Source organism: Pristiophorus japonicus, chromosome 1, assembly GCF_044704955.1.
Source record: "Pristiophorus japonicus isolate sPriJap1 chromosome 1, sPriJap1.hap1, whole genome shotgun sequence".
In the NCBI taxonomy this organism is placed as follows: domain Eukaryota; kingdom Metazoa; phylum Chordata; class Chondrichthyes; family Pristiophoridae; genus Pristiophorus; species Pristiophorus japonicus.
This window is the reverse complement of record NC_091977.1, coordinates 225,679,157-225,694,338: the sequence shown is the minus strand read 5'-3', so window position 1 is coordinate 225,694,338 and position 15,182 is coordinate 225,679,157. Positions and strand designations below refer to the sequence as shown.

The following is a 15,182-nucleotide window of genomic DNA, read 5'->3' as shown; positions in this document are numbered from 1 at the left end:
TCTCGGGTCGGGGTGGGGGGGGCGTAGCGAGTGTGGGGTCTGGTCGGGGGGGGAGCAGGAGCTGGCCGTGGGAGGAGCCTTATTCACGCAGCCTCAGTGAGGCCATTCAGCCAGGGCTAGGGGCTGCGTGCTTCGGGCTCCTCCCACACAGTTCGGCGCCTGGAGCTACTGCACTTGCATGCTGACTGTAGCGCGCATGTGCAGAGGTCCCGGCACTGTTTTCAGCGCTGGGACCTGGCTCCGCCCCCCCCACAGCTCGTGCTGGCTGCGCCGAGGGCCAGAGGACCTGTAAGTAGGTGGAGAATACCGAGGATTTTTTAGGCGCCGTTTTAGGCGCGAAAAACGGGCACCCAGCTCGGAGGGGCGCCCGTTTTTTTTCTTGTGGAAACTTGGGCCCATTATCTCTAGTCAAAAGCTGTGTGCTTCACGGGAGCTGGTCCAGTGTCCCAGTGGAAATGCAGGAAGAGATAAAGCCGTTCCAGCGGTGCAAAGATGAAATGTCTATACAGGCAGCCTGCCTTCTGTAGGGCAATCAAGTAGTGGTCCCCAAGAAGGTAAGAGACACCTTCATCAATGACCTCCACAGGCATTGTAATGATGAAAGCGATAGCCAGATCCCACGTGTGATGGCCCGGTACCGATGCGGACTTAGAGTCCTGCGTTCACAGATGTAATATATGCTTGCAGTCAAGCAATGTACCCAGGGAGGCACTGCTAAGTTTATGATCTTGGCCCTCCAAACCGTGGTCTAGGGTACACATCAACTATGCAGGCCCGTTCTTGGGTAAAATGTTCCTTGTGGTTGTAGACGCGTACTCCAAGTGGATTGAACGTGAGATAATGTCGGCAGCACGTCCGCTGTCACTACTGAAAGTCTGCGGGCCATGATTGCCACTCACGGCTTATCCGATGTCCTGGTGAGTGACAATGGGCCATGTTTTACCAGTGCTGAGTTCAAAGAATTCAAGACCCGTAACGGGATCAAACATGTTACATCTGCCCCGTTTAAACCAGCGTCCAATGGTCAGGCAGAGAGAGCAGCGCAAACCATCAAACAAGGCTTGAAGAGGGTAACTGAAGGCTCACTTCAGACTCGCCTATCCCGAGTCCTGATTAGCTACCGCACGAGACCCCATTCACTCACTGGGATCCCACCTGCTGAACTGCTCATGAAAAGAGCACTTAAGACAAAACTCTTGTTAGTTCATCCTGATCTACATGAACAGGTAGGGAGCAGGCAGCTTCAACAAAGTACATACCATGATAGCGCAAATGTGTCACGCGAGATTGAAGTCAATGATCCTGTATTTGTATTAAATTATGAACAAAGTCTCAAGTGGCTTCATGGCACTGTCATGGCCAAAGAGGAGAGCATGGTGTTTCGAGTCAAACTTTCAAATGGACTCATTCACCGGAAACACTTGGACCAAATTCAACTCAGATTCATGGACTACCCTGAGCAACCCACCTTGGACCCTACCTTTTTTGATCCCCCAACATACACACCAGTGGCAACCAACACCACAGTTGACCACAAAACAGAACCCATCATCCACAGCAGCCCTGCAGTGTCCAACACAACAGGCAGCCAGCAAGGCCAGCTGCACAGCAGCCCAGTGAGGGCCCAACAAATGATTCAACAATACCAGCTTTCACACTGAGACGATCAACCAGGGCAAGAAGGGCCCCAGATCGACTCACATTGTAAATAGTTACCCTATTGACTTTGGGGGGGGCAATGTTGTTATATATGTGTACTTGTATTTACTCTGTACAGCCACCAGAGGGCTCATTCTCTGGAGTCCCAACGGATCCCATAATCCCTTGGGAGCACAGGTATTTAAGAAGGCTTCACAGGTTGGGGAGGCACTCTAGAGACTTGCAATAAAAGACTAAGGTCACACTTTACCTTGAGCTCACAATGTTCAGTCTGACTCTTTCTCCATACACTACAGTAATGTCCCATCCGAAAGATGGCATCTCCGACAGTGCAGCACTCCCTCAGTACTGCCCTGGAGTGTCAGCCTAGATTTTTTGCTCAAGGCTCTGGAGTGGGATTTGAGCCCACAACCTTCTGACTTAGAGGTGAGTGCTACCTATTGAGCCTGAGAATAAAAATACCGAAGGCCCACCAAAGTTAATAAACAAGCAGTAGTCACAAAAATGTCAAGCAAAATCCACTTCAAATAGAACAATTATTTCCTTTGGACAGTGTTCGAAATGTAAACCTTGTTGAATATAATTCTTGCAAAGTGACCTTCGTGTTGTATTTTCACAATTGCTGGTTACATAGAATATACTGGTCTATGGTGGTGTTTGTGCTCCGCCCTCTAGGCAGTTTTCATTCCCAAGTAAAACATAGGTTGGAAACATGACTCTTCAGATCAAATATAATCTCGCCGTATACTAATTAATTCTGTCGTCGATCTTACAAAGGAGCTATCACAATGCACAGTCACATAGGCTGCACGATCTGCTGTCGCCCATTCAATTCTTGTGTACAACTGGAGGACCCACGAGGGAAGGTTTTATTATTTTGTGCTCCTCGTGGAAAGCACAGTGTACCAGGAGTAATTAATGGGTATTTAGGCATGGGACTCATCATCCAGGCACTTTAATAAATGGTAAACACAGCCAGGCTCGCTACATCAAATTTTATTGGGCTATGTTTTCCATTGTATGATCACTTCAGCTGTGGGTAAAAAGTAACAGAAATATCTCCTCCTCTCCCCTCTCGTTCATGGGAGCATAGGAAGAGGAGCAGGCCATTCAGCCCCTCAAGTCTGTTCCACCATTTAATGAGATCATGGCTGATCTGTGACCAAACTCCCTACCATATCTCTTTCTATCTTTGGTTTCCAAAAATCTCACATTTAAAATTAACAATTGACCCAGCATCAACTGCCATTTGCAGAAGAGAGTTCCAAATGCCCACCACCCTCTGATTCATTTGGCAATCCTGTATAAAGAAAATTACAGCACGATTTATTCAGTGAAAACACTCCGATTGTGACTTGAGACACAACCATAATAACTAAATTAGCTGCACTTCTGTTAGCAATATAGTTTAATAATATTTGTGGGGGGTGCGGGTAAAGTTGACAACTTAAATTTTAAATGATGGTTTACAATAATCTAATTGTACAAAGCCAGTGGGTGACTTTTTGCACAGAATCTAAAACATAAGATTAACACACAGCCCTTCATGTATAGTAAATGCTAACTCAAACAACACGTCATGCAGGAATAACACAGTGGCTCTTTATAAAATAAATCATTGTTAAAATGGAATACATCAATATTGTTAACACGGGCATGTAAAAGCAAAAAAAAATAAACTGGACAACCTCATCATTTCGTGAAACGTTGCTTTTTTCTTCCCTTTTAGTAATTTTTGTTAGCAAGTAGGTAAGAAGGTGTAAGGTGTGAGCAGCCAACATGAACAAAACGAACAATAGAATCTCTCTTGGCCCCTGGGGGGGTGTCGACGGGTTGTGCTCAGGTGATGACTGTGGGCCCCAGGGAGGTGTCGACAGGTTGTGCTCAGGTGATGATTGTGGGCCCCTGGGGGGGTGTTGACGGGTTGTGCTCAGGTGATGTCTGTGGGCCCCTGGGGGGGGGTGTCGACGGGTTGTGCTCAGGTGATGATGTGGGCCCCTGGGGGGGGGTGTCGGGTTGTGCTCAGGTAATGATGTGGGCCCCTGGGGGGGTGTCGACGGGTTGTGCTCAGGAGATGACTGTGGGCCCCTGGGGAGGTGTCGACGGGTTGTGCTCAGGTAATGACTGTGGGCCCTGGGGGGGGTGTCGGGTGTCGACGGGTTGTGCTCAGGTGATGACTGTGGGCCCCTGGGGAGGTGTCGACGGGTTGTGCTCAGGTAATGACTGTGGGCCCCTGGGGAGGTGTCGACGGGTTGTGCTCAGGTAATGACTGTGGGCCCTGGGGGGGGGGGTGTCGGGTGTCGATGGGTTGTGCTCAGGTAATGACTGTGGGCCCCTGGGGGGGTGTCGGGTGTCGACGGGTTGTGCTCAGGTAATGACTGTGGGCCCCTGGGGGGGTGTCGGGTGTCGACGGGTTGTGCTCAGGTAATGACTGTGGGCCCCTGGGGAGGTGTCGACGGGTTGTGCTCAGGTAATGACTGTGGGCCCCTGGGGGGGTGTCGACGGGTTGTGCTCAGGTGATGTCTGTGGGCCCCTGGGGGGGTGTCGGGTGTCGACGGGTTGTGCTCAGGTAATGACTGTGGGCCCCTGGGGGGGTGTCGACGGGTTGTGCTCAGGTAATGTCTGTGGGCCCCTGGGGGGGTGTTGACGGGTTGTGTTCAGGTGATGACTGTGGGCCCCCTGCGGGCTGTCCGATCGTGGATCTGAGAAAGCTTCAGTGCGATGGCGATAAGTGGGCCCAGCACGACCTGTGGAAGCAAATCAGAGACCAACGTCACCGCTGAATGGGGTCACTCCCGAAGGTGTCCCCCCCCCCACCCCGTTTCTGATAGCAGACCAATCAAAGGTACAGGAGGAGGCCATTTAGCCCGTTCCACTATTCAATTAGATCATGGCTGATCCATCTACCTGCCTTGGTTCCGTAACCCTTAATATCCTTGCGGAAGAATAATCTATCAATGTCTGGTTTGAAGCTTTCAATCGATCCCCAGCCTCAACAGCTTTTTGGGGGAGAGGGAGTTCCACATTTCCACCACCCTCTGTATGATGAAGTGCTTCCTGACATCACCCCTGAACGGCCGAGCTCTAATTTTCAGGTTACGCCCCCTTCTTCTGGACTCGCCCACCAGAGGATATAGTTTCTCTCTATCTACCCTATCAAATCCTTTAATCATCGTAAACACCTTAGTTAGATCACCCCTTAATCTTCTAAACTTGCGGGAATACAAGCCTAGTCTATGCAACCTTCCCTCGTAATTTAACCCTTTTAGCCCGGTATCATTCTGGTGAATCTGCACTGCACCCCCTCCAAGGCCTATATATCCTTCCCATTAACGCAAAGGGTCCATTTTGAACACTGACCTAAAGTTAATTCTTAAAAAAACAAGACTTCTGACAGAAAAATGCAGAGCTACAATAACAACAACTTGTATTTATATAACGTCTTTAACATAGTAAAACATCCCAAGGCACATCACAGGAGCAATTATCAAACATAATTTGACACCAAGTCACATACAGAGATTTTAGGACAGGTGACCAAAAGCTTGGTCAAAGAGGTGGGGTTTAAAGAATGTCTTAAAGAGGAGATAGAGGTGAAAAGGTTTAGGGAAGGAATTCCAGAATTTAAAGCCCAAACAGCTGAAGACCACGGCCGCCAATGGTGGGGCGATGAAAATCAGGGATGCGCAAGAGGGCAGAATTGGTGCAGCGCAGATATCTCGGAGGGTTGCGGGGCTGGAGGAGATTACAGAGATAGGGAGGGGCGAGGCCATGGAGGGATTTGAACACGAGGATGAGAATTTTGAAATCAGGACATTACCGGACCGGGAGCCAATGGAGGTCAGCGAGCACAGGGGTCTTGGGTGAAGGAGACTTGGTGTGAGTTAGGATACGGACAGCAGAGTTGTTGAGCAACAAACACTTAGTATTCTCTTTGTGTAGTGTGTATGTAAACTTTAGAACTACTGTCTGTTCCTAATTCAAAGTTGTTAATGCAAATAGTCTGACAATACCCCATTCTGCTGTATTATTTACATAGCTTGATTCAAAATATTGACTCATTCATATTTCCATAATGCAAAAAAATGACTTTAAATAATCAGGAATAGACGTTTCTATTTTGTCGCAATATGATAAAATGCTTAATTACAAAATGATGGATCAGCAATATATTTGGCATCACTATCTGTCTCTACACTGCCCTCCTCAGGCTGGATGGTGGTACTGTCTAGACTGCAGACTTCTACAGGGCATCTGTGAATGATGGGACAGTTTTCCCTGTAGATATTCCCTCTCATCCTCTATTTTCCCAGTGAAGTACATCAGTACCACTAGGCAGTACCTAGAAGCATAGCACAAAAATGATGGAATGTGCCCAGTGAGGAATAAAAGAAAGACTTGCATTTATATAGCACCTTTCACAACATCCCAAAGTGCTTTTCAGCCACTTGTAGTACTTTTGAAGTGTAGGCACTGTTGTAACATGGGACTTGAACACATAACTTTCTGACTCAGAGGTGAGCAATCTACCCACTGAGCCACAGCTGACACCTGGAGCTCAAATGATGTCCTTAAGATGGTGAGAGGTGTAGATTCAGTATATGTAAGATGGAAAGGAAAAGGAAAAGAGTGGCTAAAGTGAATATTGGTCCCCTGGAGGATAAAACTGGGGAGTTAATAATGGAAAACAGGGAAATGGCAGAGACGTTGAACAAATATTTTGTATCAGTCTTCATGGTAGAAGACACGAAAAACATCCCAATAGTGGATAATCAAGGGGCTATAGAGAGGGAGGAACTTATAGAGAGGGAGGAACTTAATACAATCACTATCACTAATGAAGTAATACGTGGTAAAATAATGGAACTAAAGGCGGACAAGTCTCCTGGACTTGATGGCTTGCATCCTAGGGTCTTAAGGGAAGTGGCTGCAGAGATAGTGGATGTATTGGTTATAATCTACCAAAATTCCCTGGATTCTGGGGCAGTCCCAGCAGATTGGAAAACTGCAAATGTAACGCCCTTATTTAAAAAAGGAGGCAGACAAAAAGCAGGCAACTATCGACCAGTTAGCCTAATATCTGTCATTAGGAAAATGCTGGAGTCCATTATTAAGGAAGCAGTAGCGGCACATTTGAAAAAGCATAATTCAATCAAGCAGTCAGCATGGTTTTATAAAAGGGAAATCATGTTTGACAAATTTAGCAGGGTGGATAAGGGGGAACCAGTGGATGTAGTGCATTGGATTTCCAGAAGGCATTCGATAAGGTGCCACATAAGAAGTTAGTGCACAAGATAAAAGTTCATGGGGTTGGGGGTAATATATTAGCATGGATAGAGGATTGGCTAACTAACAGAAAACAGAGAGTTGGGATAAATGGGTCATTTTCCAGTTGGCAAACAGTAACTAGTGGAGTGCTGTAAGGATCGGTGCTGGGGCCTCAACTATTTACAATCTATATTAATGACTTGGATGAAGGGACCGAGTGTAATGTAGCCAAGTTTGCTGATGACACAAAGATGGGTGGGAAAACAAATTGTGAGGAGGACACAAAAAATCTGCAAAGGGATAGAGACAGGTTAAGTGAGTGGGCAAAAATTTGGCAGATGGAGTATAATGTTGGAAAATGTGAGGTTTTCAACTTTGGCAGAAAAAGTAGAAAAGCAAATTATAATTTAAATGGAGAAAAATTACAAAGTGCTGCAGTACAGAGAGACCTGACAGGTCCTTGTGCATGAAACATAAAAAGTTAGTATGCAGGTACAGCAAGCAATCAGGAAGGCAAATGGAATGTTGGCCTTTATTGCAAGGGGGATACTTCACGGTAGAAGACACTAAAAGGCACTATACTAGCATTGGAGTATGTTCAGTGAAGGTTCACTATGTTGATTCCGGAGATGAGGGGGTTGACTTCTGAGGATAGGTTGAGTAGGTTGGGCCTATTTGAGTTCAGATGAATGAGAGGTAATCTTATTGAAACTTATAAGATAATGAGGGGGCTCGACAAGGTGCAGAGAGGATATTTCCACTCATAGGGTAAACTAAAACTAGGGGACATAGTCTTAGAATCAGGGGCCGCCCATTTAAAACTGAGATGAGGAGAAAATTCTTCTCTCAGAGGGTTGTAAATCTATGGAATTCTCTGCCCCAGAGAGCTGTGGAGGCTGGGTCATTGAATATATTTAAGGCGGAGATAGACAGATTTTTGAATGATAAGGGAGTAAAGGGTTATGGGGAGTGGGCAGGGAAGTGGAGCTGAGTCCATGATCAGATCAGATATTGAATGGCAGAGCAGGCTCAACTGGCCAAATGGCCTATTCCTGCTCCTATTTGTTATGTTCTTATGTTATTATGGTGAGAGGTGCAGATTCGGTATATGTAAGCAGGCTGTTTAACGGGGAATGTGAGCACAAGTTTAATATTAACAAACTACAAGTGAGACGAAAGCTTTGTTTCCCATAGAACGGAAAAAGGAGAAAGACTTGTATAATACCATATCACATCTATCAGAAATGATCATTGTGAATAATAATGTATATTAGCCACAGTCTCCCCTGAGTCAGAAGTTTGTAGGTTCAAGTCCCACTCCAGAGACTTGAACACAAAAATCCAGGCTTACACTCCAGTGCAATGTTGAAGCAGTGATTCACTGTCGGAGGTGCCGTCTTGCAGATGAGATGTTAAACTGAGGCCCTGTCTGTCCTCTCAGCTGGACATAAAAGATTCCAGGGCCACTATTTGTTTTTCTTTTTAGATACTAAGGGAATTAAGGGATATGGGGATAGTACAGGAAAGTGGAGTTAAGGTGGAAGATCAGCCATGATCTTATTGAATGGCAAAGCAGGCCTACTCCTGCTCCTATTTCTTATGTTCTTCTGTAAGAGCAGGGGAGTTATCTCTGGTGACCTGGCCAATATTTATCCCTCAATCAACATCACTAAAAAAGATTCTTTGGTCATTATCACATTGCTGTTTGTGGGAGCTTGCTGTGTGCAAATTGGCTGCTGTGTTTCCCACACTTCAAAAAGTACTTCATTGGCTGTAAAGCATTTTGGGACGTCGTGAGGTGGTGAAAGGCGCGATAGAAATGTGAGACTTTGTTTCCTTAGAATGTTTTAATCTTGCTTCAGTTACAGTCTGAGTAATTAAACATGTTGAGATGCCAATTTTACGAGTGCTTTTATTTTTATAATCATTGTATATCTATTCCCAGCATTAAAATCTCTTGGAAGCTAATTGTGTATTCATCATAAAGCAAGGATACACACAGTCAACAATCTTCCATTCTGCTTCTGTAAGTTACTCAGACACCAACAGGTTTTTCACTGCTGTGCTTTTACTTTTAATTCTAAAATTCTAAAGGGACAAAGTGTGTTAAAAAGACAAGCCTGAAGGCTCTGTGCCTCAATGCAAGGATTATTCGTAATAAGCTGGACGAATTAACTGCGCAGGCAGCTATTAACGACATGATATAATTGAGATTACAGAGACATGGCTCCAGGGTGACCAAGGCTGGGAACTCAACATCCAGGGGTATTCAACATTCAGAAAGGATAGACAGAAAGGAAAAGGAGGTGGGGTAGCGTTGCTGGTTAAAGAGGAAATTAACGCAATAGTAAGGAAGGACATTAGCTTGGATGATGTGAAATCTGTATGGGTAGAGCTGCAGAATACCAAAGGGCTGAAAACATTAGTGGGAGTTGTGTACAGACCACCAAACAGTAGTAGTGATGTTGGGGACAGCATCAAACAAGAAATTAGGGATGTGTGCAATAAAGGTACAGCAGTTATCATGGGTGACTTTAATCTACATATAGATTGAGCTAACCAAACTGGTAGCAATGTGGTGGAGGAGGATTTCCTGGAGTGTATTAGTGATGGTTTTCTAGACCAATATGTCGAGGAACCAACTAGAGGGCTGGCCATCCTAGACTGGGTGATGTGTAATGAGAAAGGACTAATTAGCAATCTTGTTGTGCGAGGCCCCTTGGGGAAGAGTGACCATAGTATGGTAGAATTCTTTATTAAGATGGAGAGTGACACAGTTAATTCAGAGACTAGGGTCCTGAACTTGAGGAAAAGTAACTTCGATGATATGAGACATGAATTGGCTAGAAAAGACTGGCGAATGATACTTAAAGGGTTGACAGTGGATAGGCAATGACAGACATTTAAATATTACATGGATGAACTTCAACAATTGTACATCCCTGTCTGTAGTAAAAATAAAACGGGGAAGGTGGCTCAACAAGGGAAATTAAGGATAGTGTTAAATCCAAGGAAGAGGCATATAAATTGGTGAGAAAAAGCAGCAAACCTGAGGACTGGGAGAAATTTAGAATTCAGCAGAGGAGGACAAAGTGTTCAATTAGGAGGGGGAAATAGAGTATGAGAGGAAGCTTGCTGGGAACATAAAAACTGACTGCCAAAGCTTCTATAGATATGTGAAGAGAAAGAGATTAGTGAAGACAAACGTAGGTCCCTTGCAGTCAGATTCAGGTGAATTTATAATAGGGAACAAAGAAATGGCAGACCAATTGAACAAATACTTTTGTTCTGTCTTTAAGGCGGAAGACATGAATAACCTTCCGGAAATACTAGGGGACAGAGGATCTAGCGAGAAGGAGGAACTGACGGAAATCCTTATTAGTCAGGAAATTGTGTTAGGGAAATTGATGGGATTGAAGGCCAATAAATCCCCAGTGCCTGATAGTCTGCATCCCAGAGTACTTAAGGAAGTGGCCCTAGAAATAGTGGATGCATTGGTGATCATTTTCCAACAGTCTATCGAATCTGGATCAATTCCTATGAACTGGAGGGTAGCTAATTTAACACCACTTTTTAAAAAAGGAGGAAGAGAGAAAACGGAGAATTATAGACCGGTTAGCCTGACATCCATAGCGGGCAAAATGTTGGAATCAATTATTAAATATAAAATAGCAGCGCATTTGGAAAGCAGTGACAGGATCGGTCCAAGTCAGCATGGATTTATGAAAGGGAAATCATGCTTGACAAATCATCTAGAATTTTTTGAGGATGTAACTAGTAAAGTGGACAAGGGAGAACCAATGGATGTGGTGTATTTGGACTTTCAAAAGGCTTTTGACAAGGTCCCACACAAGAGATTGGTGTGCAAAATTAAAGCACATGGTATTGGGGGTAATGTATTGACGTAGATAGAGAACTGGTTGGCAGACAGGAAGCAGAGAGTCGGGATAAACGGGTCCTTTTCAGAATGGCAGGCAGTGACTAGTGGAGTGCCGCAGGGCTCAGTGCTGGGACCCCAGCTATTTACAATATACATCAATGATTTAGATGAAGGAATTGAGTGTAATATCTCCAAGTTTGTAGATGACACTAAACTGGGTGGCGGTATGAGCTGTGAGGAGGATGCTAAGAGGCTGCAGGGTGACTCGGACAGGGTAGGTGAGTGGGCAAATGTATGGCAGATACAATATAATGTGGATAAATGTGAGGTTATCCACTTTGGTGGCAAAAACACGAAGGCAGAATATTATCTGAATGGCGGCAGATTAGGAAAAGGAGAGGTGCAACGAGACCTGGGTGTCATGGTACATCAGTCCTTGAAATTTGGTATGCAGGTACAGCAGGCGGTGAATAAGACAAATGGCATGTTGGCCTTCATAGCTAGGGGATTTGAATTTAGGAGCCGGGAGGTCTAACTGCAGTTGTACAGGGCCTTGGTGAGGCCTCACCTCGAATATTGTGTTCAGTTTTGGTCTCCTAATCTGAGGAAGGATGTTCTTGCTATTAAGGGAGTGCAGCGAAGGTTCACCAGACTGATTCCCGGGATGGCAGGGTGACATATGAGGAGAGATTGGATCGAATGGGCCTGTATTCACTGGAGTTTAGACGAATGAGAGGGGATCTCATAGAAACATATAAAATTCTGACGGGACTGGACAGGTTAGATGCAGGAAGAATGTTCCCGATGTTGGGGAAGTCCAGAACCAGGTGTCACAGTCTAAGGATAAGGGGTAAGCCATTTAGGACTGAGATGAGGAGAAACTTCTTCACTCAGAGAGTTGCGAACCTGTGGAATTCTCTACCTCAGAGAGTTGTTGATGCCAGTTCATTGGATATATTCAAGAGGGAGTTAGATATGGTCCTTGCGGCTAAAGGGATCAAGGGGTATGGAAAGAAAGCAGGAGCGGGGTACTGAGATGAATGATCAGCCATGATCTTATTGAATGGTGGTGCAGGCTCGAAGGGCCGAATGGCCTACTCCTGCACCTAGTTTCTATGTTTCTATGTTTCTAATACTATCCCCGTGTGGAAAAAAATTCTGAGGACAGAGTTTCTGCTCTGGGGGCAATCGAGAAATTACGTCCAAAATGCAGTTGAAATTGTGCTGGTGTGTTTGTAATTTATGTTTCTGCGACATCATCCATGTCTTCTCCCCTCCCTATCTCTGTAGCCTCCTCCAGCCCTACAACCCTCCGAGACCTCTGTGCCCCTCCAATTCTGGCCTCTTGAGCATCCTCGATTTCAATCGCTCCATCATTGGCGGCCGTGCCTTCAGCTGTCTGGACCCCAAGCTCTGGAATTCCCTCCCTAAACCTTTCCACTGCTCTCTCCTCGTTTAAGATGCTCCTTAAAACCTACCTCTTTGACCAAACTTTTGGACACCTGCCCTAATTTCTCCTCATCTGACTCAGTGTTGAGTTTTGTTTGATAACGCTCCCGTGAAGCAGCTTGGGACATTTTGCTACATTAAGGACGCTATATAAGTGCAAGTTGTTGTTGTTGTTTAATTTGTTTGCATAATCACAAACCTAAAATCTTCTATGAATCAGCGCAATCGGGCAGCGTCATATAACATTGTTTCTTTTTCTGTTCATTCCATTAAAAAGTATTCCTTGATATATTTAAGAGTGGTGACAGGGCACAGTTTGAATAATCCAGCTGAAAATAGGTTTATCAGCAAAATTAAGCTCTTTTAATAAAGTCCTCCACCTGTGAGTAACCTGATTTAAAATCACAGAAAATGACTTAAAAACTGTGCTAAACCATTTCATAGATTAATCGGCAGTGTACACGTCAGTTTCTTAGTAAATTAAATATTTTTTGATGTGAAAAAACATTGAAAATGTGCCTCCTAGTGCCTGTGCGCCTGTAAGAAGCTGAGCGCAATTTGAAGAGCCTTCCCGAACCAGCGGCATCGGCGGAATCTCACAATGTCCACCTGGGGGCGGGGCCAGTTTTGTGGGCGGGGCCTGTTCCAGGCGAATGGAATCTTGACCCAGCGTAAAACAGGAACTTAATTGGTTTTAGGCGTCACTCACCTACGTTTTAAATTCCTAAGTCTTTTTTGCACTGGAAATGCTGATTCCACCCAGATTGTTCTGATATAACGAGTGGAACTTGACCCTGTGATGTCTATCGAATCCACTACTGGCTGTATACAAAATAATTTAGAAAATGTGGAACTGCAGTTTAGAAATGTTTCAAAATGTGAATCAACTGCGCCTCCTTGTGGTGTGTCAAGTGTAACTGCAGCAGTCACTGCACAGCTGAAGGTCATTCACCTTAAAATGTTGTGTATGTATTTTCAAATGTTGTTCCCACCTGAAGTTCATCCCACTCCTGATAGATTCCACAAATGCTAAGCAGCATTGGATACCTTACCCCAATGGCCTTCCTTTATGTGTGAGCCTTGACAGTGAATATTAGAGGGGCTGAATGGCCTCCTCCTATTTCTATGTTGCTATCAGCTACCAAGAGATCAAACGTGGTATTCGATGCCATTGCTGGGCTTGTCCAGTTAACTATTGAGCCAACAGGAGAATAGTTCTATCTAATTCTTACTGTTTATCCTTAATGCGCCTGTGAATGGGCATCTATTACATTGGCAGTCTCATGGCTCAGTGCTCTCTGTATTCTGTGTCTTCTAGGAGCAGCAGAAAACAAACAAGTCGGATAAAAGATTCCGTGTGCACTTAAAAAAACCAAATCTGTCTCATATCACTTCAATTATGCCACCTCAAAAGTTTAGACCTGAATATTCTGCAGCACAGAACATTGTATCTGACCGAGATACAGTTTAAAAAGAGGCAGCTCGTGCAGAGCACGGAGTGCAGCAGCATAGAGTGGCATTTGTGAGTTTGGTAAGTGGGTGAGTTTTAGCAAGCGGGGGTGGCAGGTGCTGTTTTGTCTTGTTTTTCCTACCAGTGCTGAAAATGGAGCAGCTGATAAAGAGTGCGAGAGTAGGAGATGGAGGCCCAGAGACCAGCCCAACCAGCTGCAGACAAAGATAGAGGGGTGGGAAATTAAGAGGTGACGTCAGAGTGCGGGGAGGAGCAGCGTCAGCGGCAGTCCGGGGTCAGCGGCCTACAAAGGCCCAGCAGCAGTCGGTGAGCGAGCAGTGCGGGGAGGAGGGACAAGAAATCAAAAAGTAACGTCACAGCCAAGCTGGTAAGTGGTTGGCTGATCGGCTGATGAGTATATCTCTTTGATTTTGTATTCTAATAGATAAGAGGATAAATTACTAAATAGCTGTTCAGTGTGTGTAGTGGGAGTCAGTGTTTTTGCTGGGTAATTTAAGGGGAACTAGTGGGATGGCAGGGCAGCTCGTTCAAACAGAATGCAACACCTGTGCCATGTGGGAATTCCTGGATGCTTCCCGCAATGGGGATGACCACATGTGCAGGAAGTGTCTCCGGCTCCTCCAACTCGAGTGCCGAGTCTCGGAGTTGAGCGAGGACTGGAGGCACTGAGGAACGTCCGAGAGAACGAGAGGTACGTGGATAGCTCATTTCAGGCGTTGGTCACCCCACAGATTAAAAGGGTACAGGAGGATAGGGAATGGGTGACCGTCGCACACAAGAGTATGGCGAGGCAGGTAGTGCAGGAGTCCCCTGAGGCTATCCCGCTCTCCAACCGGTACTCTATTCTGACTACTGGCGAGGGCGGTGATGCCTCTGGGGAGTGCAGCCAGGGCCAAGTCCACAGCACCGTGGGTGGCTCAGCTGCACAGGGGGGGAGGAAGAAGACAGGAAGGGCTATAGTGATAGAAGAGTCAATAGTTAGGGGAGCAGATAGGCGCTTCTGCGGCAGCAAAAGTGACATCAGGATGGTGTGTTGCCTCCCTGGTGCTTAGGGTCAATGATGTCACTGAGCGACTGCAGGGCATTCTGGGGAGGGAAGGGGAACAGCCAGTGGTTGTGGTCCACATTGGTACCAACGACATAGGTAGAAAGAGGGGTGAGGTCCTGAAAGCTGAGTTTAGGGAGGTGGAGTAAGATTGAAAGCCAGGACCTCAAAGGTGGTAATCTCGGGATTACTGCCAGTGCCACGTACTAGTGTGGGTAGAAATAGGAAGGCTAGTCAGATAAATACGTGGCTGGGGCATTGGTGTAGGAGGGAGGGCTTTAGTTTCCTGAACAATTGGGACCGCTTCTGGGGTAGGTGGGACCTGTACAAGTCGGACAGGTTACACCTCAACAGAGACGGGACCAATGTTCTCGCAGGTGCTTTTGATAGTACGGTTGGGAGGGCTTTAA

General features: G+C 45.7%; 1 protein-coding gene across 2 annotated transcripts in view; it reads right to left on the bottom strand.

The window, feature by feature from the left end:
- Positions 1–3,049: 3,049 nt before the first annotated feature.
- The window catches only part of pgm5 (phosphoglucomutase 5), a 296,274-nt gene continuing 284,141 nt past the window's right edge, over positions 3,050–15,182 (bottom strand). For both annotated transcript variants that reach the window (XM_070887138.1, XM_070887148.1), the window contains one exon: positions 3,050–4,406. In XM_070887138.1, the coding sequence (XP_070743239.1) occupies positions 4,317–4,406 (90 nt within the window). In that variant the 3' untranslated portion in view covers positions 3,050–4,316. The remainder of the gene's footprint in view (positions 4,407–15,182) is intronic.